This window comes from Lampetra fluviatilis, chromosome 50 (assembly GCF_964198595.1).
Source record: "Lampetra fluviatilis chromosome 50, kcLamFluv1.1, whole genome shotgun sequence".
Lineage (NCBI taxonomy): Eukaryota > Metazoa > Chordata > Hyperoartia > Petromyzontiformes > Petromyzontidae > Lampetra > Lampetra fluviatilis.
The window spans coordinates 6,778,011-6,803,092 of NC_136324.1; the positions used below are offsets into that span (position 1 = coordinate 6,778,011).

Sequence of the window (25,082 nt, forward strand, 5' to 3'; positions counted from 1 at the left end):
AGATATCTGCAGTGCTGCATGTGCCCAACAGATCAGAGTTGGAGAGAGCATGATTATACACTGGAATTGCTTCTCACGCTAATATGCTGCATTTTCCTAAGCACGTCCTCGTGATAAATAGTGAAATAAAGAGGTTTGCCGATAATTGGAATGCACGCTAGAAATTCAGGGCATGGCACAGTAAAGCATCTTGGAATTTGGGAATAGATCGTAGCAGAAAAGTGTTGTGGATGTCATTGGGTCGAGGAAGTTGCAATGGGTGGGGACACGTGGGTGGGACACGTCTGCGGAATAGAGGAGGTCAGTTGACCCAGACGGGCATTAAGAGTGGCACCCAGAGGCTCAGTGACCAATGAGAAGATCCGAAGCCGGATAGTGGGATACTGTAAGAGCAAACCTGGAGCATGCATGCCAAAAAGATCATTTATGTTGAACTTCTTTCGCACCATACGTAACGACGAACCGCGCTAATCGGAGTTGCAGGGGAAGGACAAACTAAACACAAAAATCAGTCCTAAAGAAATGCGTTTTCAATCCAGTTGATTTAAAAGTGCATTTCTCCAGTGGCCTCGTAATATCCGAAGGAAGAGCGGCCGCAGAAGCACATCTGAAAGTGCGCGATGCGGTGACCGCCTTTGTTCGATGGCCAGCCAAAAGCCGCTGCAAGGATGACCGGAGTGTCGCGTGATGGTGGTTTAAGCTCCTTTGCCAAGCACGCCCAGCCACCGTTTCCACTACTCGTGTAAGAACGGCACCAACGGCACCAGATGCCCCGCATTTTTGCCGAGTCGAATTCGGGTGGCAGTACGGCGCAGTGGTAACGCACGGATGATTGTGTTGTGTGGAGTTTGCATGTTTCTCCCCCTGTTCTCCGTGGGTTTTCTCCGGGTTCTCAGGTTTACAGCCCCCCCCTCCCCCCCCCATATCTAAACCAAAACCCATAATATGTAATTGGTATTTATCAAACATCGCAATGCTAAAAAACGACCAGAAATTAATTCAATTGTGATTACACACAGCGGCGGTAACACCGCCCCCTACTGTGAAATCTCAGCATGACCCTGAGGCTTTCCTTGGTGAAAAAGCATAATCATAAACAAATAATAGTTTCTTCTCAGTTCAAGTATCAACTCTCACGGGTGATGTGTGTGATTGGGAGTTGAACCCAGGTTACTCGGAGGTTGGTGCGGCGTATTCGCTAACCATAACATCACGCCTAACTATGCATCACTATATATATACACACACTCACCCCTGGCTACGTACGGTGCAAAGGAAGTTCAACAGACGTACATATATTGTTACGGTTCGTGTTAGCGAGCACCTATCAATGACTACACTGTACTGTATATTAGTTGTGTCGACGGTCCCACATCCGACAATCCCTATAAATCTATAAATATTAAATATGCGCGCACACACACGCACAGACAAAAACATGCACTCTCCCACGCGTGCACGCACACACACGCACACGCGCGAGCGCGCGTGCATATCCACACTCGCGCAACAATTTAAACATCAATAAATGTGTTCGGCAGTAATATACCACGTGTGTTAAAAAGCTGTGTTATTTGAAATGCCACGCCGGTAATTGTTGCTGCCCCTAATGCGGGGTTTTACAGCCTCGTTTACAACGTCGCGCCGTGGCCACTAAACGGATCATATTTTATTTGTGCACTATTAATCTCGATTGCTTTATGTGCGGTGGCCACTTTTGTGGGCGATGGCACTAAGAAGCTCGCGGTGTCTGTGTCCGCAAGCGCTGCACGTGCTTTGCTTACACGTGTGTGTGTGTACGTAGGCATGTCTCTTGGAGCCAAGGGGGTTGTGAGTTCGAGCGTGCGGGGAGCGGCGGAGTAGCGGTTAGCGCGCGCCGCGCTACGAACTAGGAGGCACGGGTTCGACTCCCCGCTCACGGTCAACACCGGTGACGATTATCTGAACCGGTCCTGGGCCTCCCCTAGGTCGAGTCAGCCTCAAATGAGTACCTGGTGCGGTGTGTAAGCATCGCCGTTGGGGAGACAAAGGCGGTCGGGCGTGGTACTGGCCACTCACCCCCTCGCGTTCCGTTCCGGCCTTGATAGGTGTTCGCTAACAGCACTTGCCCCAACAGTCTATTAAGGCTATACAGGGGATCTTTCTCTTTGTAATTGCTTTAATGGAACGTCTGCACAATCCTTATCAGGTGCGCGGTGTTGATAACCCGTAACCCTTCAAAGACCGGGAGAGCGGCCTCTGTTTCTGTACATATCTGTGGCCTGCAATGCGATTCCAGTCCTCCTCTGTCGTGCCGTTATTTCTCCCTTCGCCGGTGAAGCAACGTGAAGGATCTCGACTGCGTTGGAGGCCGCCCCCCCTTTAAATCGTGGGAGCGGTAGATAGCGTGCGAGCGGAGAGGGAATCTGTTCACGGTGAGATGAGTGGATAATGTAAATCATCCTCGGCACCCCCCCCCCACTGCCCCCCCCCCCCTTTTCACCCCCAAAAAAAGATGTATTGAAATGGGTCGCCCATGTGCCCTGCGACGTTTTATGTGCATATACGCCATAAACGCATTGAGACGAGCTTCTGTAAATGGCACATTGCAGTGCCAGGCTAGTAAATTAAACCTTTATATATATTAATAAAGAATAAAATATCTTTCGGGACCTATAAAAGTCTTTCTGAGTCGCGAGACCATTTTTTTCTTCAGAATTGTTTTCTCAATGATTTTTTTTCTTTCGCAAAATATCCTTTCATCTGTGTGTGTGTGTGCAAAAACTGGAGTGCCTGGCGAGGAGAATACTCGTACTCTATCGACAGAGAGATGCTGCAGATCGACTTGATGCGCTGCCTCTTTAAAGATGTCTTAACTTTCAACTGTAAACTATTTATATCTTGCCAGGTTACTTCCCACTGAATTATATAGCTCTTTTTCCGAAGCCAAAAATAATAATAGCTCAATGAATTTGGCTTATCACGTGGATATTTAAAGCAGCAAAATACTCTAAAACGCGTGTTTCTAAATATGGAGGGGAAAAACCGGACGACCGGGAGAAAAATCCACACGACCACGGGGAGAGACACGCAAACTCCAAATATACCGCAGCAGGTGTCAGGGTCGAGATCGAACCGACGACCTCCTGTATACCAGGCGAAGTAGTTAACATCTCCTAGCCACCCTGGTGTCAACGGCACCATCTGAAATCTTCCCACCTTGGAATGTCGCGAAAATGTAATTGCAACTTCTATGACTAAAGGGTAATGGACTAACGCATCTTCATCGTCCCAATTGGCTCTCCACCGTGATATTTACTCAACAACTTTGAATCAGATACTCGCAGTCGCATCTGATTACAATTCAAGTTGTTTATGTACCTAATTTGCCCTCTTCCCTGGTTACTACTTGCACCTATAATGTTCTTAGGTTTTTTCGGTGAAGTCACGTAGGTAGAAAATTACAATTTAAATTAATAAAAGTAAAATTAAAATAAAATAAAAATCACGACGTTTCGGAGGAAACACAAGCTTCCGTCTTCAGGTGGAACCGTCACAGCACGATTGCTGTTTTAAGTAAGAGCAATCGTGCTGTGACGGTTCCACCTAAAGACGGAAGCTTGTGTTGCCTCCCAAACGTCGTGATTTTTATTTTATTTGTATTTTGTTTTTATAAATTTTAATTTTTTACCTACGTGACTTTACCGAAAAAAACCTAAGAATATGAATCATTGCAGTCACGAAAGCTTCAAATCTAGAACCTATAATGTTCCCAGCCAACACATTAAGCTCAGACCCTTTGTGTTCTCACGTGTAAGAAATCTAACTCGCCCTATTGCAATGAATAGTTTGTCATAATAAATAGCAATTATTCACCCGGAAATGAACTTGGAGTGGGCTGCTCTCCTTTGCCAGAATAATTAGCTTATCGAATTTTTACATCCATATCAAAGGTTCGCTGTTAAGAAGCGTGATCCAGTTATCTGCCAGCCCAATAGCATGCCAAGTCCTGTAGTTGGGTGTTTAATGCTTAATACAAATGACTGAACTGAGTTTTTTTTGTTTGTTAAATGAAGCTCTTGATGTTGATTACTGATTGCGCATTCAGGTGGCTGTGAGTGTTTTAGTGGTTAGGGATTAACATTTTATTGGGGGTCTGTTGGGGGGTGAGGGGGATCTCGAAGCCTAATGCTGATTAGTGGTGATTGCGTAGTGGAAAGTCGATGGTTCCTGAGTGCGTAAGAGATTTTAAATCCTGCCCCGACACCACCGGGGATGATCTCAGTGGCGTCGAATTATTCCGTGAGCAATCGCAGACAGGGCCTGGCGAGGAGAACACTCAAATGTAATCGATGCTTTCCATTGCGAACTCCCGGCAACGCTATCGAGCACCGGGCGAGGGTAACGATCTCGCGTGTGACTGTTGTTTTTTTTCCCCCTCCTTAAGACGCCGGGTTAAAGGTTCTGTCTCTGTCTCGACGTAAAAGCTGTTGGAATGTGGGAGCCTCTCTGCGGCATGAAACTTCGTTCCAGGAAATCTGGGCAGGACGCGCGCGGTGGTCCCACGCCGGACGGCAACACTGCCTCAGGGGAGTGCCCCTGTTATACGTGTCCCAGTCATACGTGATTCGTGGCCCTGTTATACGCGTCCCAGTCATACGTGATTCGTGCCCCTGTTCTACATGTCCCAGTCATACGTGATTCGTGCCCCTGTTATACATGTCCCAGTCATACGTGATTCGTGCCCCTGTTATACGCGTCCCAGTCATACGTGATTCGTGCCCCTGTTATACGCGTCCCAGTCATACGTTCTACGTGCCGCTGTTATACGCGTCCCAGTCATACGTGATTCGTGCCGCTGTTATACGCATCCCAGTCATACGTGATTCGTGCCCCTGTTATACGCGTCCCAGTCATACGTGATTCGTGCCGCTGTTATACGCGTCCCAGTCATACGTGATTCGTGCCGCTGTTATACGCGCCCCAGTCATACGTGATTCGTGCCCCTGTTATACGCGTCCCAGTCATACGTGATTCGTGCCGCTGTTATACGCGTCCCAGTCATACGTGATTCGTGCCGCTGTTATACGCGTCCCAGTCATACGTGATTCGTGCCGCTGTTATACGCGTCCCAGTCATACGTGATTCGTGCCGCTGTTATACGCATCCCAGTCATACGTGATTCGTGCCGCTGTTATACGCGTCCCAGTCATACGTGATTCGTGCCGCTGTTATACGCGTCCCAGTCATACGTGATTCGTGCCGCTGTTATACGCGTCCCAGTCATACGTGATTCGTGCCCCTGTTCTACGTGTCCCAGTCATACGTGATTCGTGCCCCTGTTATACGCGTCCCAGTCATACGTGATTCGTGCCCCTGTTATACGCGTCCCAGTCATACGTGATCCGTGCCCCTGTTATACGCGTCCCAGTCATACGTGATTCGTGCCCCTGTTATACGCGTCCCAGTCATACGTGATTCGTGCCCCTGTTATACGCGTCCCAGTCATACGTGATTCGTGCCCCTGTTATACGCGTCCCAGTCATACGTGATTCGTGCCCCTGTTATACGTGTCCCAGTCATACGTGATTCGTGCCCCTGTTATACGCGTCCCAGTCATACGTGATTCGTGCCCCTGTTATACGTGTCCCAGTCATACGTGATTCGTGCCCCTGTTATACGCGTCCCAGTCATACGTGATTCGTGCCCCTGTTATACGCGTCCCAGTCATACGTGATTCGTGCCCCTGTTCTACGTGTCCCAGTCATACGTTCTACGTGCCCCTGTTATACGCGTCCCAGTCATACGTGATTCGTGCCCCTCTTCTACGTGTCCCAGTCATACGTTCTACGTGCCCCTGTTATACGTGTCCCAGTCATACGTGATTCGTGCCCCTGTTATACGCATCCCAGTCATACGTGATTCGTGCCCCTGTTATACGCGTCCCAGTCATACGTGATTCGTGCCCCTGTTCTACGTGATTCGTGCCGCTGTTATACATGTCCCAGTCATACGTGATTCGTGCCACTGTTCTACGTGCCGCTGTTCTACGTGTCCCTGTTATACGTTCCCCAGTTATACGTGTCCCTGTTATACGTTATTCGTGCCCCTGTTCTACGTGTCCCAGTCATACGTTATTCGTGCCGCTGTTATAGACGATAGAGCTGCGCTGGGCCCAGACTGGGCGGCGTTGCACCCCCATGAGCGATGAGGCCTCATTGCCTCTCATTGCTCCTCCGCCATGCCTTCTTGTCCACATTCCTACATCCTCCCTAACAAGTGAACATTGGTATCCTCAGCTCATTAGATTCAATCTGTTGTTCTTTGATTGGTATCCACCTTTGGCTGTTTGTGCATTTGTTAGCTGTTCAGCATCTGATAAGTGAAACACTGTCGCGGGAGTTTAAACTGCTCATACGTCAAATTTATCCCAATTTCCCCTAGGTTCAAGCTGCCACATTACAAATATCATCTCCACTTAAGTAATTTTCCCGCTCTATGAATGCCTCGGAAGATTAACCTATTCACATTGCAATAAATCCATCGGGCTAAATATTTTAACGTCTTTATTTTTTTTTGTCACGCAGAGAGAAGGTAATGTTTCTGTGCTACATCAAGAGCTGTTACTCTCTCGCCGCTCCACAATGAACGGTCCCCGCAGCTTCAGTGGTGTGCTCTTGCCAACAACATCTGGCAAAAACGAGAACGCCTTGTGACGGTACACGCACTGCTGATGAGACCCGGAAGGTTGAGGCTGGTCCAGAGGTGCTGTTAAACATTGCTCTAACATGTCAATAAGCAGATGGACTGGGTTGTTTTTTTAATTCGATTCGAAGCTTTCGTGACTGCAGGAATTACTCTTTGGTTCTTTGGGTAAAGTCAGGTAGAAAGAAAATATTATTTAATTTAATTTTCTACGTAACTTTACCGAAATAACCGAAGAGTATTTTTTTTTATGTTTACGAGAGGCAATGTTTTTGGTTTATTATGTATTCTGTATTTAAAAACTCATTCTTTTTGGAACTGCTTTTTGCATTTAGTTTGCTGTCCTTCCTCCGTACCTCCGATCGGCATGGTCGGCTACGTACGGTGAAAAATAAGTTCAACGTGCCCGTACATACGTACATGCCCCTTGGCGCGGACTGCAGCAAACACTCCGGAGCGCCGTCTCACTCTGCCACTATCGGAGGCACCATCAGGGCCGCCGCATTAACGACTCCGTTGGCAGGGTGGAACTGACAGACTGCCTTTTAATGATCCGAAGGGGGGTGAGGAACGTGTGGGGAGGGTGGGGGGGAACGCAACGCGACTCGGGCCAAACCGCACGCGTCAAGTGGGCTTGCCGCTCCGGTGCAGAGCGATTGACGACGAGACTTTTTTTTTTCTTGGCCGACGTTTCGCCGCGACGCTGGGAAATATTTTTTGACGATGGCCGGGTGGCCTCGCGGTCGGAGGGCTGGCTGGGAGACAAAGGCGGCCGTGTCAAGTTGGATGCTGGCCCTACCCCCAACGCCCTCTAAATCACGCCTTTTGCTTTGCCGGCCTTAATAGGGGCCCACTAACGGCGCTTCACTTTGATTGGGAATCCACTGGAGCAATGCACTTTTAAATCTAGATTGAAAACTAATTTCTTGAGAACTGGTTTTCGTTTGTTTACTTTCTTGGTATTCCCCCGCACCTCTGATTAGCACGGTTTGGCTACGTACGGTGCCAGAGAAGTTCAACACACAGTACATACACGGAGGATTGATTCCCGTGACACACGCACACTGGCGTGTTCTTTCCTGCGTGGCGTCTAAACTGGTTGAATCTTCTTGGTTCTTTAGGTAAAGTCACGTAGAAGGGAAATAATAAAATTTAAAAAATAAAACATAATAAAATACAGCGGCCGTCTTCACCTGAGGACGGCTGCTTGCATTGTGGCCGAAACGTCGTAAGAATTGTATTTTATTATGTTTTTGTTTTATTATTATTTTATTATTTCCCTTCTACGTGACTTTACCGAAAGAACCAAGAAGATGAATCCCTGCAGTCACGAAAGCTTTAAATCGAAGCTGGTTGAATGTTTGTTGTCAAAGCTTCGTGATTGTGGACAACTTGCAGACCAAGGGGCGACAAAAGAGGTTGTTGTGCATGATCCCTTCCCTGGTAATGTCTGCGTGGCGGGATACAGGACTCTACCCAAGCACAAGGACACTCTGTGCTTACTTAACGCGAGTCCCTCGGACGATCGCTCTGCCGTATGTTCGCAAGATGAGCAGTTTCCCGCTGGTTTTAGGAAACAAAATGATTCCGAGTTGGTGGGGAAATAAGCAGCTTTGTACATGTTTCCATCAAATGTCAGCAGCAATGGCCGTTGGCACCAAGACACAAAGCACATGCTTCGCCGTACGTTTTTATTTCTTTATTTTTAAACTGCACTATTTACTACGGAGTGTGCATTAACGTCACTGTGACGCTAGAACGCTGGCGACGTCTGCGGTGTAACGCAGAGGCAAGACCCGGAACACAAACTGATGAAATTCTGTTTCTCTCTGTAACCGTGGACACACTGTTCTTGTAAAGTATAGAATGCATCCAATAGCCTCTCGCCTGACCGAATAGAGATTATGAATACAATAGACATACTCAGGATATGTATGTACGTATGTTGAACTTCTTTCGCACCGTACATAGCCAACCGTGCCAGTCGGAGTTGTGGGAAATTGACGAATGAATGCCTTCACCTTTACATAACCACGTGCTCATAATTCATACGATCCTGTTTCATGGAAGAGCCACATCTGATACGATGTGTACTAAAAACACATCGTCCCGTTCGCACGTGTGCTTCATTATAGAAGACGTACCTAGGTACCGTACATGCCTTTGTGTTTCCCGACACTTTATTGCACCGCATTTCAGTTGCGCCGTGGTTCGGCCCCGCGTGTCCATGACCCGCCCGGGGTTGCGAGATCCACCTCCTCCCCAATCTGATGTTTGCGGTGGCGATTCCTGGGCAGGGAGCGCGCGGATGGGAGCCACGATCGTGGACGCGCTGGACACCCTCTACATCATGGGGCTGCACGAGGAGTTCATGGACGGTGCCCGCTGGGTCAGCAAGCACCTGGACTTCAACGTGGTGAGCACGGAGGGCATACCGCCCCCCCCCCCGCGCACCTCGCCAACAAACCCAGGGCCTCGGCAAAGCCCGCCCGTGCGTGGTGTAAATGTCTCGGTTAAAACGTGTGACGGCGAAAGGTAAGAGAGATGCCTGAGTAGTTAAGTGGTTCCCGCCCGCCCCCCCCCCCCTCATGATGGCCTTATCAGAGCCTCTGTGTAGCAGCAACCACAGAGTTGTCCCGGGTGTGCATGTGGGATTCCGTCGCGACGAAACCAGGTTTGTCGCGTTGTGGTGCCCTTGAGGGTATCGGTCATCGTTGACCCTAACACGAGTGGCACACGCAAGGGGCACGAGGTTGTCCCGATGCCAACGGGGGGGAGCCCTATGTTTTGGTTCTGTTTGAAACGACTCTAATCAGCAAGGTGAATCGATTCTAATTTCATCGATTTTAAATGCATAAAGAAGCCTTTTTACCTTCAAACTGTTTTATTTTTTCGTAGTTGGGGCACAGCCCGGACGTTATTCAGTGACCTTGTTTTAGAATTTTTAGAATCGCTATTGCGCCAAACTCATAGCCTCGGCGATGATTGCCGCTGAGGTCGTGACGGGTTTCATTTTCCATTCTTCTTGCTATATGGCCCGTGTACCGCTCCCGTTCTGCTGTAATGTACGCTGGTGCCTACTTTATCGATTGATTGATGAAACGTTTAGTAGTTTGACACTTGGGTTTGGCTGAGCTCATCTCTTAGATTCTGAATATTTATTTAGACTGGAGGAATCCGATGAGTTATATAGCTCTTTTTCACAGTTGTTCAGTAGGGGCGGGCCAGAAATTTACAACAACAAACAATACAAAAACACGATCGGAGTGCAAAGTATAGTAAAGGTAAACAAATCACATTTTTTTTATTGTACCAGGTAAATCCCACTGAGCTGCCACATATATATATATATATTTTTCAGAAGTGACCTGGCCACAAATGAGATAGCTCGACGAAGCGGCTTATCACGTGAAAATGTATCGCAGCCAAATTAGAAATTTACAGCTGCCAAATAATCTAAATAATCTCCAAAGAATAACATGCACGAATGTAATGGACGGTTGACACTCAAGAGACAAATCTTTTGCCGAGCGTGAAACAGCCCCATCTGGTGTGGGGGTGAGAGAGCCCACCCCTCCCCCCCCTCCCCCATGCGGTGGTACGTATTGAGGTGTGAGTCTGGTGTCATCTTCCTGCCCTAACACGAGGCCCTGCTGGACCGTGAGTCATTTTAAAGAATTTTCTTTATCTCACGACGCCAACCCTTAAAAAATGGCACAATTGAATGGTGATTTCGATTTAAAGCTTTCGTGACTGCAGGGATTCATCTTTTTGGTTCTTTCGGTAAAGTCACGTAGAATGGAAATAATACAAATAAAACATAATAAAATAATTCTCACGACGTTTCGCTAAATTCCTCTTGATATGCAAATTCTTTTGTCAAGGCGCTCTTCCCCCCTCCATCCCAGCTTAAATAGACGCTCCAAGCCTGGGGTTGTCATTCAGATTCTGTCTTCTCGACAGACCTGTTCTCCACCTGAGGACGGCTGCTTGCGTTGTGGCCGAAACGTCGTGAGAATTATTTTATTATGTTTTATTTTTATTATTTCCATTCTACGTGACTTTACCGAAAGAACCAAGAAGATGAATGGTGATTAATTCAAATTTTGGAGGAGAGAAAAAATTGCTTATCCGATGTAAACACGTTACAGAATTTGTCAACTGATGTTTAACCGAGCAGCCCGTGAGCCTTAAGGCCAGTCTCCCTTTTCCTGTTGCCATTTCACGAGGCAGCCTCAGACCAGTGTCACCGCCATCACTGAGTCTCATCAGCAAGGCATCAGCACCCTGACTCCTTGCCATGGGGTTTGCCCAATGTGAAGGATGAAAGCCATTCTAAAACAACATAAACATCTTCTTGGTTCTTTCGGTAAAGTCACGTAGAAGGGAAATAATAAAATAATACAAATAACACGTAACAAAATAATTCTCACGACGTTTCGGCCACAACGCAAGCAGCCGTCCTGCTGTCTTTCCGACAGACATGTTCTTCACCTGAGGACGGCTGCTTGCGTTGTGGCCGAAACGTCGTGAGAATTATTTTATTATGTTTTATTTTTATTATTGTATTATTTCCCTTCTACGTGACTTTACCGAAAGAACCAAGAAGATGAATCCCTGCAGTCACGAAAGCTTTAAAGCAACATAAACATCTCAACGGATTAATGACATCAGGGCCCACTGCAAACCCTCAAAAAGTGCATCAAGTGTTCTTGCCTTTAGGCAATAAACATTCATTTTTCAGAAAATGTCACTTCATCGGTGTATAAATTTTTTGAACGGACAGCTAATAGTTTGTTTAATGCGGCAACATATGGCTCTTATGAGAGATCAAGAGATTGAGATGTTTGCTGATGGCTTATCGAGTGTGGCATAGGGGAATGCTTCAAAGTGTTTTTTTGTGAATTATTTACAATGGGTTAGAGTTGGTCGTGCACTCACGATAATTTGCCCCTTACGGTAGACAAAGAGAGTAGCACAAGATAGAGTGCAGAGATGTTTGATAACAGCGCAAGACATCGGTAGGTTGGTAGGTATGTATGAATGTATGTTCAACTTCTTTCACACCGTATGTAGCCAACCGTGCTCATCAGAGGTGTGGGTGAAGGACAATGAGTTTCAATCTAGATGACGATTTAAAAGTGCTTCACTCCGGTGGTTTCCTAATATCGGAAGGAAGAGCGTTCCAGACGGCCGCAGAAGCGCATCTGAAAGCGCCACGCGATGCGGTGACCACCGTCTTTGTCCGATGGTTAGCCGAAAACTGCTGCTGCAGCGTGCATGGCTGTAGTTGGCGAGATGGTTTATGCTTCTTGACGAGATCCGCAAGGTATTTTGGTTCATTCGTGGCAAGCGGTTTGCGTGTAACGAGCGCGACCTCTACAATGTACTCGTTCGGGCAACCGGAAGCCAACGCAGGCTCAGGGAGAGGGTATACGAGTCCCCGGGGTGGGTAGGCAGGCAGGTAGGTTTTCATTCTTGTCAGGTGGTTAGCAGTGGCGTAGCCTGGTTAGCTTGGGTGTAGGAAGTGAAGCGGGGGCCCCATTGTCCCATTCCCCCCTCTGCTCTTCGTAGTCCGGCGCTTGGGCACCCTCCGACCCGTCGGTTCCCGGAGCAGTTGCACTGCCTGCACACTTTTGCTCCCGTTAGCTGCGGTGCTTGTTGCTGGGTGTATATATAAGCAGTCTTTATTGAGAGCCAGATTGTGGCCAAATTAAAACCGTTTTAGCTCTTCCAGGGTAATGCACTACACACGGCGTATATTTATACCGAGACAATATCAAAACAATAATTAAAGAACAAAAATTGCGATCAGTTTCAGTGCGAGGCTGGAGTGGCATGTTAATCGAAAAAACACGTAACACGTTTACACAATGAAGATAATTACTTAATTATATATAAAAAGAAAATGTGGCGAGACAATGCAGCCGCTATATACTGCAATAACAGCCGTAAATTGCAGTAATTCAATCTTAATAAAATATGCTTGGAGTAATCTGCCGGAGCTGCATGCATCAGCCAGCCTTTAAAACATTTATAACTGCGATGGCCCATTATAGCTTCAACCGAGAAAATGATATTTGATTGAGATGGTAGAACCGATAAATGAAGCATAGACCTATAATATCATTCCATGTACCCGAAGCAGCGTACATTAAAGTTTCGAATTAAATCGCCCAAATTTCCCAACTCACTCCCATTGGAAATGAAGTAAATTGTGTGCATTATAAAGCCTTTAAGGCCCATTTGAAAAACGCATCTATTTAATGAAGCCTACCTTTCCTCTGGTTGATTGCGATGTGCTGTCAGGCTGGTAGGGAATAGACAGTTTCTAATAAAGATGATGATGATGATGCTGGTGCTCATGAAATCACTCACGTGCATAGCACACAACTCTGTTTAAACACTGAACGCAAGTCCGCACCTCCGATTGGCTATGTACGGCGCAAAAGAAGTTCAACGTGCATACACACTCGGGGCTCATTCGTGCACTGAATAATTCGTTAACCCTTAGGGCAGCTCCCACTCTCGGTTCTATTTCCTATTCCCTATAAATCCCGAGCACGTAGATATATTGCACTGGTCTCATGCTGAACACCTTCATACCGAGGTCACCGTGAATGATTTTTTTTTTCTATATTATAACCCTTCACCCAGGAAGGAGCTGACGAATACAACATTATTTTCCAGGGTTATACTCCGGCTGATTGGGATGTTTTTGGTAGATCCTTGAGTGAATATTCTCCTGTGTGGAAGGGCACCTGAGTCCGAGTTTAGAGGGTCTATCTCCGCACAAGAGAGGTTTCTGTAACTGCTTGCTCTCATCGCCGTCATCGTTGTCATCGCCATCAGCTGTGATCAATCCCACTGCAGGATGAAGGACTCCTCAAGCCTCTCGCGATGTGTAATAACCCGTGTGGCATCTTGCGCACGTGCTAACTTCAGCTCACGGCGTCTTCTACAGGTGAAAAGGGGTAACTTTCAATGCCATCAGAAAGAATTAAGCCTTTAACGTTTATTTCCTATGCTCGCTTAACGACCAAATTAATTAACGTGGGACCAATTACCAGTCGCTAAGAGGGGTTCTACTGGGCAGATCTTTTTCAGAAGCGACCTGGTGCCACCAATGGTAGCTCAACGGAAGTGTGGCTTATCATCACGCGGACATTCATAGCAGCCAAATTACTCTAAACGTACGATTGTAAGGGTCGCACAGCGGCAACGGTCATGCCTCGCAGCAAGAAGTCCGTGAGTTAGATTCCTGACTCACGCTTTCCTGTGTGGCGTTTTGTGCGTTCTTCTCATGATGTGCGTGGGTTCCTTCTGGGTTCTCCGGTTTCCTCCCGTAGCTAATAACAAAAGCACGCAACCTAAGTGGTGTCGGTCCAAACATCCCGATGACGAAAAACTGCCTGCAAAGTGCTCAATTGGGATTACACGCAGCAGCAACATTGTCTTCTGCTGCAATGACGTGGCAGGTTCCTCCTAAAAAAAAGGTCTTGATACTCTGTAAAGCTTTCCCGGGTAAATAAAAAAAAGAAACACATTCCTGCGGAGGGAGCTGGTAGGAACGTTGGGTTGCTCGGTCAATGGCCAGGGTCGACGGCGGCGTGGTGTATTCCGCAAATATGCCCGAATGTGAGGGCGGGCACAAGCCGGCGTGAGTAGGTTAAACGTTGAGTTTTATAAGGGCACCACGGGGTGACCAGCCCCTCCCCACCCAGGCCCACCCCTCCCAACCCCCACCCAGCTCCACCCTCACCACCCAGCCCCTCCCCACCCTCCCCTCTCCACCCAGCCCCACCCCTCCCATTTTTGGATTCATGACGGACGGACGGACACAATAATCCCCTGTGGGCTGGTGTAACCAGGGAGTATAAACAAAGTGCCTCACTGCTCAAACTAAAGCTGATGTGTCGCTCCATCTCCGTCGGTGACCCTGAGCAATGAGATGGAAATTCCATATTCCCATGGCAGAAGCTGTTCACGTCATAGGACAACCACTGTTGCATCCCACCTACGGGTTGTTATCTTATTGACCGCAGAAGGATTGTATTTCTCAGTATTGGAACTCGTAAGTGGAGCACTGTAACCCGTGGCATGACCTAGCCCGATCGCGAGTGGTTTTCTTTTTTTTTAGGCCTTGCAATGTTTACGACGCTCTGCGTTTCGCTTCCTTTCAGCCCTCGCTCAGTTTTGACTTCCTCCGCCTGGAGGTTCGACTCTGCCTTCGTTTGCCGCGGCCGAGCCGAGCGGGTGCGAGGTTTCGGCAATAGGAGAGGCCATTACAAAGTCCACCGAATCAATCGGCGAGTAGAGCAGCCGCTGCCCCCGCGCGATCGATGTCTGAATAAGCCAATTGGGGTTCACCTGCGCTGCTCCCTGGCCCACGTCGTGACGAACGCACGGCGATTTTCGATATGCATTAGTAAATTAACAACAACAGCAATAATAATTTAGGCTTGCAACGCGTCCGCCTCCACGTTGCTCGCTCGCTCGCTCCGTCGAAGGGAGAGGGAACGACTCGGATGCACGAGGAGGAACCGCAGACGAGCGGGAAAGGTGGCAGCCAGGCGGGTGAGCCGTAACAAAGTCCCACCTTCCCCCTCCCAAGCTCTGCAATCCTCTATATATGAAGGTGTTATCAGTCAATCAACGAGTGTTTCTACGTGAGAGGAAACCGGGCCACGTGGAGAATGTCCATGCTCGCGAGGGGGGCAACCCTCTTTACCCCATACAGGTGGAACAGGTGGCGTTCACACTAACTCTGCTGCCTTCTCCTGGCGAGCCAGGCTATTGGCACCTCACCGATGCACACGGGGAAGCAGAGAGCTTCGCGACATCTGTGCGAGACCCACCTGCCCTCGCCGCTGCCTCCACAGCGCTGGCTCTGCGGGCTGCCACGTGCAAGCGTAGCTACCGTCACTACCAACGCCAGCCAGCGCCCTTGCGGGGTGTGCTAGGGGAGCTAGCTCGTGCCCCTGGAGCTACGTCACGCTCGTCAGCCAGACGAATCGGCGGAGCCAGCAGCTGCATCGTCTCTCGCTGTGACCGTCATGATCGCTGCTACTGCTGTCAGGACGGGGGGGGGGGGGGCGGCGGTGGTGGCGACAGAGGCTCCCACTCCGCAATTTGAACCCGGCTCCCCGAGTTCGATTCCTGGCCACGGCTAACATCAGCGGCGAGTGATAGAGCAACCCGTTCTGGGCCCGTCTTTAGCAATCTGCATTGACAAAATGTGGTGAAGTATGATACAACAATCCAGAAAACTGACGTTTCCAGATAGTCGATAAAAAATTCTCTGTCCGTTTGTATTTAATTGTTGTCCGAGGAGCACTCTGTGTGAAGCCAAGAGTGGCTGACTAAATTGTGACGAACCACTAGCCGTGCCACCTCGTGTGGAGGTGTGGAGCCTAGTCAAGGGAAACGCATCCGTCCTGTGGTAGGATGGTGCAGTGGCTACACTTGTGCCTCACAGCGATTAACGCCTGGGTTCGATTACAGACTTGTGCGATTTTGATTGTGGCGTTTGTATATTCTCCCCCTGTTCTGAATGGGGTTTCTTCAGGTTCTCCAATAGCTCAGACAAAGCGTCCCACATAACTGGGTATTGGGTAAAATATACGCAATGCTGAGAAATCGACTGTAAATGACTCCTTTTTGGGTGTACACACAATCGCGACGTTGCCTCCCACTGCGAAAACTTTGCAGGTCCCTCCTGAAAATGGTCCTTGAGACTCGGCGAGTTGCTTTGCGGGTAAATGTGAATTAAATAATGAAGACAATTGGTAAAAAAGTGGTATAATTTTTATTTGGGGTGGGGGGGAGGGGGGGGGGGCATTCCCTGGCGCAATCGTGATAAACTGCCCGCCGTGATGATTCCACTGACATTTCTGCGTTTCCTGATTACGATAGCAACAATTTGAGATGTAATGTACGATTTCTCTAAAATAGAATTGTTAATACAAAAAAAAAACACCCCACAGACAATATTTTCTTGTCCACGTGAATAATGCACGCGACCCGTTATTTGCCAGATTTGCTAAATTGTCACCGCACGCTTGTGCATTTCTGCAATTGCAACGTAAAATAAAATTGACAAAAAACAATAACATCCTTAGAAAAACAACAACACGCACGTACACACACGTGGGCTTTCGCGAGAGCTTAGTTGCATCGTGGAATGCGCGACAGCTTGATTTATCGTTTGTTACTTTGTGTTGCGTTAAATTTAACAGCCCTCCTCTCTCGCTGTCTCTTTACCCCCCCCCCCCCCCTTCAGACTCTACGCCACTAAATGTACTCAGCCGGGGCCCTCCTTTCCCATTGCTCACGATTGATCTTCATTTCACTCTTCACCTCCGACTCCGGGGGTCGTTCCTGTCGCCGCCGCCGCAACTGTGCGCGTTTGTGCGCGAGGGGATACGTTTAACGTCGGGGCCGGGTTATTCGTGAGCGCCGACGTCCGCTGTACCCCTGCAGCCGCTTTACGACGTCGGAACTCGCGACAAACGTCCGTTACCCGCGACACGGGCGGCGGTAGTGGTGACGCACGGCGCTGCGCTTTCGAAGCCGGCGGCTCGAGTTCGATTCCCGCTCACGACGAATATATCAAACCGGTCCTGGCCCTCCGCCAGGTCGACCCAGCCTCAAGTTAATGCCTATTTGCGGTAGTGTAACGGTTAGCACGCTATGTATGCATGTTCATGTATATGTTTGTGTGTACAGGGAGTGTAGCGGTAAGCATGCTGTGCTATGAACCCGGCGACCCGTGTTTGATTCCCGCTCATGGCCAACACCCAGTGACGAATATTTGAACCGGTCCTGGACATTCCATAGGTCGACTCAGCCTTTACACAAACATCGCCGCAAGGGAGACGAGGGATGTGGTGCTGGCCACCCACCCCCTCGTGTGCTGTGTCGGCCTTCATAGGTGCTACTCGCCAACAGCACTTGCCCCAACAGTCTGTTACGGGAGGGGGGTCTTTGTCTTTGGTCCGTGGCACACCTGTGATCCAGGCACAAGGAAGTGGGGTTGGTGTATGATGCCAAGGTCACGTGTGTGCCAGGACACTGACCTGTGGGGTGTCCACAGAAGGCAGTACAGCAAAGAGGTTGCTGACAGGTCTGTACACTTGCGCGTGTGTCGTTCCCTGCACATTTGAGCCTTCTCCAAGCCACGTTGGCCCCTCCCCGCCCGTGCGAGATCGCAACGTCTCAACAGACAAAGACACGGGGCCAAATGTCCCGAGCTCGACCCTCCCCAACAGAGAGCCGCAATCAACTCGGATAACAACAAAGTCACCGTAAATCATTGCACCGTGTCTCCCTTGGGACATCAGACGCACACCGAGCTGGGCTGCTCGTATGTACATCACTTTGTCAGTCCCCTCCCCATGCCTCGCGGGATCCCTGGGGGCTATTTGACCATACTTCACCGCGCTCGCCAGTTGCGGTTGCTGAAGGCGGGGAGCATAGACGTTTGGAGCGTTGATATACTGCACGCCACAGAAGTGGGATTTTATTGTGCTGTTCTCTGATGCCCACAGCCTAGCCTCAGAGCAGCCTATAGCACCTATGTTATGGATGGTGGCCGTCCATCCATGGGGGACATTCTGGGTGAACCGGTCACCGCCAAATTGTGTTGTGCATGGAGGCATTTCAGTGTTCTTTCCCGAGCAAACAAAGGGCGAATTGAGATGCAATGCAAGTTGGCGTCTTGCTGCAGTATTTGTTCCATTGATAATTGCCATTGATCACTCCGCAAGCTGGGGGAGTCCCGACTCGCGGTTACGTACCCTGGCCACAGCCTCGTGTCCGCCGAATTGTCAATAGGCAATGTTGGCTTTTGCATTGAATCTTGTCGCCGTCGAGTGAGCGAACGACCCGAGAAGACGACGCCGCACGACCACTTCAGTTGTTTAAGGTCCCCCCACCCTCTCCCTCCCACCCTCTCCCCTCCACACCGAAGCGATGAGTCGTCCCTCATCATGCTTCTTCTCCAACGAGCGTTCCGCCACCCTGTCATAGTCATCCAGAGTTTACTCATCAGAGTTGAAACAGAACAGCTTCAGTGCAAAGCTAGCTTCAACGCTAGCACCCGTGGTGGTGAGATGTTAACTAGCTTGCCTGGTATGGAGGAGGTTGTGGGTTCGATCCCGACCTTGACGATAACTGTGTATTTGGAAGTTGCGTGCGTCTCTCCCCGTGGTCGTGTGGATTTTTTCCGGGTCCTCCGTTTTTTCCCTCCACATTTAGAATCACCGTCACGCCTTTAGAGTATTTGGCTGCTGTAAATTTCCGCTTGATGATAAGCCACCCTTTTGAGCGATGATTTGCGGCCAGGTCGCTTCTGAAAAAGAGCTACATAGCTCAGAGGGCCTTACTTGGTAACAAAAATAATACTTATTTACTAAGGAAAGCCACACTTAATCTGAAGATTATTTTTTCAGGAAAGTCCTGGATTAGTAATTTTCGGCCAACTCTAATTACATTGGATGTTTTAGCTATGGATACCAACTGGAAAGCTCTGAACAAACCCGTATATAGAACAGGGGGAGAAAATACAAACACCGCACAAGAAAAGGAATCGAGCCCAGGCCCCTTGCTGCTGCGAGACAACACGTGGTACAACTGAGAGCTATAGAGCTCAGTGGATCTTACCTGGTAAAATTAAACACAGTTTAGTTTTCGCTCATGGTTTAGTTTAATGCAATCTCTGTGCATGGGGTCATGGAGTAACCAGGCCAATAACGCAGAACTCGCTTCCCACATTCCACGGCTCACAAACCGGGACATGGCACCACCTAAGGCGGCGCTTCTCAACGTCTCCCGTTGAACGTCGCTGGCAGGTTGAAGCTCGCTCGATATCAGCGGAACGCCGAACCCAAAACAAAGGAAAGAATCGCAGTTGGCCCAACTGCGCGTGGGAGCTGACGACGGCCGTCTGCTGCCCCGTCACTGCGCACCAGCGACCAATGGGGAGGGGAGACGGGCAGGAGGTGGGGGGGGTTTGGGGGGAGTTCGGGGGGATGGATCGGCAACTGAACGGCATGGAGGAAAGTTCGACTGTCCCTCACTTTTGGGTGCAGTTGAGATTCTTTCCTGCGATTCCGAAAATACAACGGCACATCTGGGAATTCGCCGCGACACACACCGGTTGTGAAGCACCGAGCAGAGTTAGCCAAGCTTTAGACGTACCGATTCATTGATATGGTGGATGAGAGTGTACGTATTTATGTATGTATGTGGAACTTCTTTTGCAACATACGTGGCCAGCCGTGCAAATCGGAGGTGCGGGAAAGAGTGAATTGCTTGGTAACCCATTGATCTCAAATAGTTATCGCACAATTTAATATTATTGGCCACGTGGAGAAATGTAACCGATACCTCAGGTGGTAGTGACCAATCCGATATTGGCTCTGAGCTCGGGGACTGTCGAGGTCAACCGGGCCCAATCACAGCGGCTGCTCACATTGCAGGTTGGTTCACGATTCAAAACCACGTAAGTGCTTTTTTTGTGTTTACAGTCATACCTCGGTATACGACCGCTTTGGAATACGTCGAATTTGGGACACGTCGTGTTTTGACGAGAGAAAAAATGCCTTGGGGTACGACGTCTTGCTTTGGGATACGACGCGCTTGCTAGCGCTTGTATGGGTCGGGATGAGTCACCGCGTAACCGCGTAGACCCCGTTCACGACTCCTCCCCTTCCTCACCACCATCCTCGTAGGCTACCAACTCCTCTCAGCAAGGTAAAGGGACGTTAAATGTTATTTTTTATTTACATTTCTTTTAATTTATTTATGCATTTATTTTAACTTATGTATGCATTTTAGTAATAAGTCGTGTCTAAATAATTTTATACAACCCCATTAATGTATAATATGCCATATAAAATATAATTTCTTATACTCTGGTACGGATTATTTCCTTTCCCTTTATTTCTTATGGGAAAAATGCGTTTGGTATACGTCATTTTCGGTCTAAGTCTTACCTTCTGGAACGAATTAACGACGTATACCGAGGTGCCACTGTATATTGTTGTCATTCCCCCACACCTCCGTTGAGCATGGTTGGCGACGTATGGTGCGAAAGAAGTTCAACGTACCTGCATATATCAGCAATGGATCACAACGCAGTTATTCAGCAACCGCTGATGGTTTTTGCCGAATGTGCAGAGGCCGAGTAATTTTTTTTTTTTTGGACACGTTTTAGCGTGTTTTTTGAAACTCCGTATATCAGCAGTGCTGGCTCGGTGCCCTGACATGGCCACTATGAAACCCTCTGAGCCACCCCAGGCAACCTCATCTACGCCTCTATATAAGGAACGAAGCAGGTGGACTTCTCCACAAATCTGGCTGTCGCCTGATGAAGCTAGTTGTAATTACTGGCGAAACGTCGTACTCGAATTGTAAATGTTGTGGTTTGGCTCTCCAACACACCGGTGTTGCTGTAATAGTGACGAATTGGCATGTTCTGTTTACGTGACACCCCTAACTAGTTGGCTGTGTCGGGTGGTGGCGGGTTTTAATGACGCATTTATATATTTACGCGATCTAACCCAAACAACCTCTATTATGGATGCTATTGGTCGCGAAAGCCTGCCACGTGTTAAACTGACGCGGCTTTGAGTCATTCATGTAGCGTGCTACTCGTCTGTTGACTCTGCTTCTCTGGCCATTGGCCGTGTGAAGCGTCCGATCACAACCAACGAGCTCACCGCAGTCATTATTGACATTTCCCGAGACGAGATTCAACGCAGCCGCCCATTTGGTCGCATTTTTAGTTTCATTTTAATCGGATCAGAAAATTGGCGTTGAGGCCGCGCTTGCCCCAGGCGTGTGACACCTTTACGTGACAACCCGTGGGCGTTCGCTCCGCGCGCTAATGTGCGTCGCCGTTTCGAATTGTACATTTGCTTAATCGGTGCCCCGCGTAATTGTGGGGTGAAACTGAGTCATGTCAATATAGGCGGCTCAGTGCAGCGAGAGCCGGTGCATTGTGTGTTCTGTTTGTGTGTGTGTGCGTGCGGGCGAGCGTACGTACAAATGTAACAGATTGTTAAGGTATCATCATGTCCCACAGTACCAAGAATCCAGGTTGAATTCCAAACCGCGATGTGGATGCTCGGTGGAAATCGGTCGCTAAAATCTGGCCTCGGGTCTCCTCCCATAGGTTGACTGAGCCTTAATTTGGGAAGCTGGTGTCATATCGTTCAACTGGTGTTGTGGTCGCGTTTTGGTATTTGCCACGCCGCGCCCTAGAGTACTAAGGCTGCCTGAACAGGTGCTCACAAACATCACAGTCTCACGGACTAAATGAACGATTGTTGTATCTCGTCCTCCGTGCGTTCGATATTGCCGGGTTTCTTGGATCTCCGCGTTGTACCGCTCAGGGGAAAGAAAGGTTCAAAGGTCGGCCATGATGAACGTTATCATTGGCAGATTGTGTCTATGCCTGGTCTGTACCCAACCCTTGGATAAATTCATCCTTAAACTGTGTTTTATCATCTGACAGAGGGGCAGTGTTGGCGTGAATATTAGCACAAGGGATACAAATGTGGTCAGGTGTGTGTGATGCTTTTTCCCATCACCCATTCTGTTCCATGTAGCCTTTACTAGTCGCTCGCTCAGAAATCAGAATCTTAATTTATCCTGGAAGAATCCGATGAGCTGTTAAGCTCTTGTTCACAGATGTCCAGTTGGGGCAGGTCAAAAAGTTACAACAAACACACGATAAAAGTGAAAAGTATTCGAAAGGTAAGAAAATCACAAAAGATATATATACAAGTTCAAATTGCAGTACACCAATTCCCAAACTTAGGAAAGACAGCAAAAACAAGAGCAAGAACAGTCCCCCAGACCACACAAAGACAACACACATTCCCGCATTAAAACCGCCGCTCGCTAACCACGACTATCCTGGGACTCTTGACCAGTGCAGAAGGAGGTTGGTGTGCTCTAGATTTGAAGTTTTCGTGACTGCAGGGATCCATACTCTTTGGTTCTTATATACAGCCTCTTGTTACAGCAGCCCTTTTGCCCACTTCAGCAATTGTTTCTTGCTGTGGTTGTCCCACCTGATGACGGACGCTTGTGTTGCTCCCGAAACGTCGTGATTTAATTTATTTTATTTTATACCCACGTGACTTTACCGAAAGAACCAAATAGTATGCGGTTGGTGTGCTTTTGTGTCGACGGCAAAGCTTTGACTTGGTGTAAAAGAGCTGGCGTATTAACGACGAATTATCGTTATGCTTACACTTGTTTACCCAGAACTGCCTCTCCAAGTCTCATGAGCTTTTTCAGGAGGGTCCTGTGGCGATTGCACAGTAGGAGTCAATGATTTCCATGGAGGTGAGATGTTAACTACCTCGCCTGGCATACAGGAGATCGTGTGTTCGATCCCGACCCTGACACCTGGGTATTTGGAGTTTGCATGTTCTCCCCGTGGTCACGTGGATTTTTATCTGGGTCCTACGGTTTTTCCCGTCACATTTAGAATCAACGTGCGTTCAGAATATTTGGCTGCGATGCATTTCCACATTATAAGCCACTTCTTTGAGCTGTCGATTGTGGCCACGTCGCTTCTTTAAAAGAGCTGTACAGCTCAGTGGGCCTCACCGAGTAATTTGGTGGAAATGTTCTAACTCAGAAAACATTTGGACCATGATGCCAGCACACAATGACCTCCTCTCTCTCTATTGCAGAGAGAGAGAGGAGGTCATGGGATCTATAACGTCCGCTGTAAAGTAGACGGAGCACAGTAACATTAAGGTCACTATGCAAAATATGCGACTTCCAAAAAGGCCAAAGGACATTCCAAATAAAACCCTCATCGACGACCCCACGATTGCTATGCGCGGCGTTGATCTGCCAGGAAAACTGCGGCGCTCCGTAAACCGTTTCAGGACAGCAACAGGTCGCTGCGCACACCTCCTCCACAAGTGGAGAATTAAAGACGACCCACGGTGTGACCGCGGCCAGCCGAACCAGACGATGGACCACGTTAAATTTCCTTTCACCGCTCTCCCATTGACATGTTTCGTTGCTTCTACATACTATTAACATTCCCTCCCTTTGTTAATGCTACCCCCTCCCTTTGATGCTGCTAATCCTGAATAATGCATGGGCATAATATGACTTTGAAACCCCCCCGCCCACCTCCTACGCATTGTCCATTAATATGCTAAATTCCTCTTGATATGCAAATTATTTTGTCAAGGCGCTCTTCTTCCACCTCCAACCCAGCTAAATATATATGCTCCAAGCTTGGCAGTGTTTCATTCTTCACCTGAAGACGGCTGCTTGCGTTGTAGCCGAAACGTCGTGAGAATTATTTTATTATGTTAGATTTTTATTATTTTATTACTTCCCTTCTACGTGACTTTACCGAAAGAACCAAGAAAATGGACCACGTTGTGAACAACCGCATCCCACGCCGGCTCTCCGGCGGACTGAGCGGTATTAGTCGCGCTACTGCTGAAGCTATCGCATGGTTCACAGACTTAAACTTGGATGTGTGATTTGCACTTACTTACCATACGCTAGAAAGAAAGTATCAATGAGGGGTGGCCGCTGGATTCTAAGCGTGCACCCCCGCACCCATTAAACCCAGCGGAAACGAAACTTTTTGGTTTCAGGGGTGGATATTGATGACGGACGGGGAGAGATTGATTCGTTCTCTCGGGGAAATATACATTTCCATTGAAAATCGCTTGACGCATTTTCTACTACCCATTACAGAATTTGGCTCACAGCAATGGATGGCATGGGCACTTTCGCAACTAATGACTGCGTCTGGCAGTCCATGCACTCAGGCAGATGTCCTACAGCTTATGTTTTACACGGAGAGAATATCGCGGCTAAAACCGAAAATGGCATTTTTTTTAAACAACGGTGGCAAAAAACAAAAGCTGTGTTTTTTTTGTTTTAAATGCACAGAGTTTGATCATCAATTACACGAGACTTGTCCCATCAGCGTCAATGCACTAAGACTCCATCCATCATGGGACACCCCCTAAAGGCAGCAGATCCTCATATTGTATTTTAGGAAAGGCACAGTGGGGGGGTGGGGGGCATGGGTGAGTGAGGGGGGGGGCAGTCACTGTGAGTCACGTGGGTGTCCGGACACCCCCCCACCCGCCCCCCCCCGCCAAAATTTGTCGATGTGGATATGGAGAGATTCGGACACGTTTACGGCCCTGGTCAAAAAATAAAAAATCCCCCGTATAGCCTTAACAGACTGTAGGGGCAAGTGCTGTTAGCGAGCACCTATGAAGGCCGGAACGGTACGTGAGGGGGTGGGTGGCCAGCACAAAGCCCGACCGTCTTTGTCTCCCCAGTGGCGATGTTTACACACCACACCAGGTACTCATTTCAGGCTGAGTCAACCT

At 48.5% G+C, this 25,082-nt stretch overlaps 1 protein-coding gene across 1 annotated transcript in view; it reads left to right on the forward strand.

The window, feature by feature from the left end:
- LOC144948553 (mannosyl-oligosaccharide 1,2-alpha-mannosidase IB-like) overlaps positions 1 to 25,082 on the forward strand; it is a 448,029-nt gene that overhangs the window by 232,751 nt on the left and 190,196 nt on the right. The window contains exon 3 of the mRNA XM_078878122.1: positions 8,982 to 9,100. Coding sequence (XP_078734248.1) covers positions 8,982 to 9,100 — 119 coding nt within the window. The remainder of the gene's footprint in view (positions 1 to 8,981; positions 9,101 to 25,082) is intronic.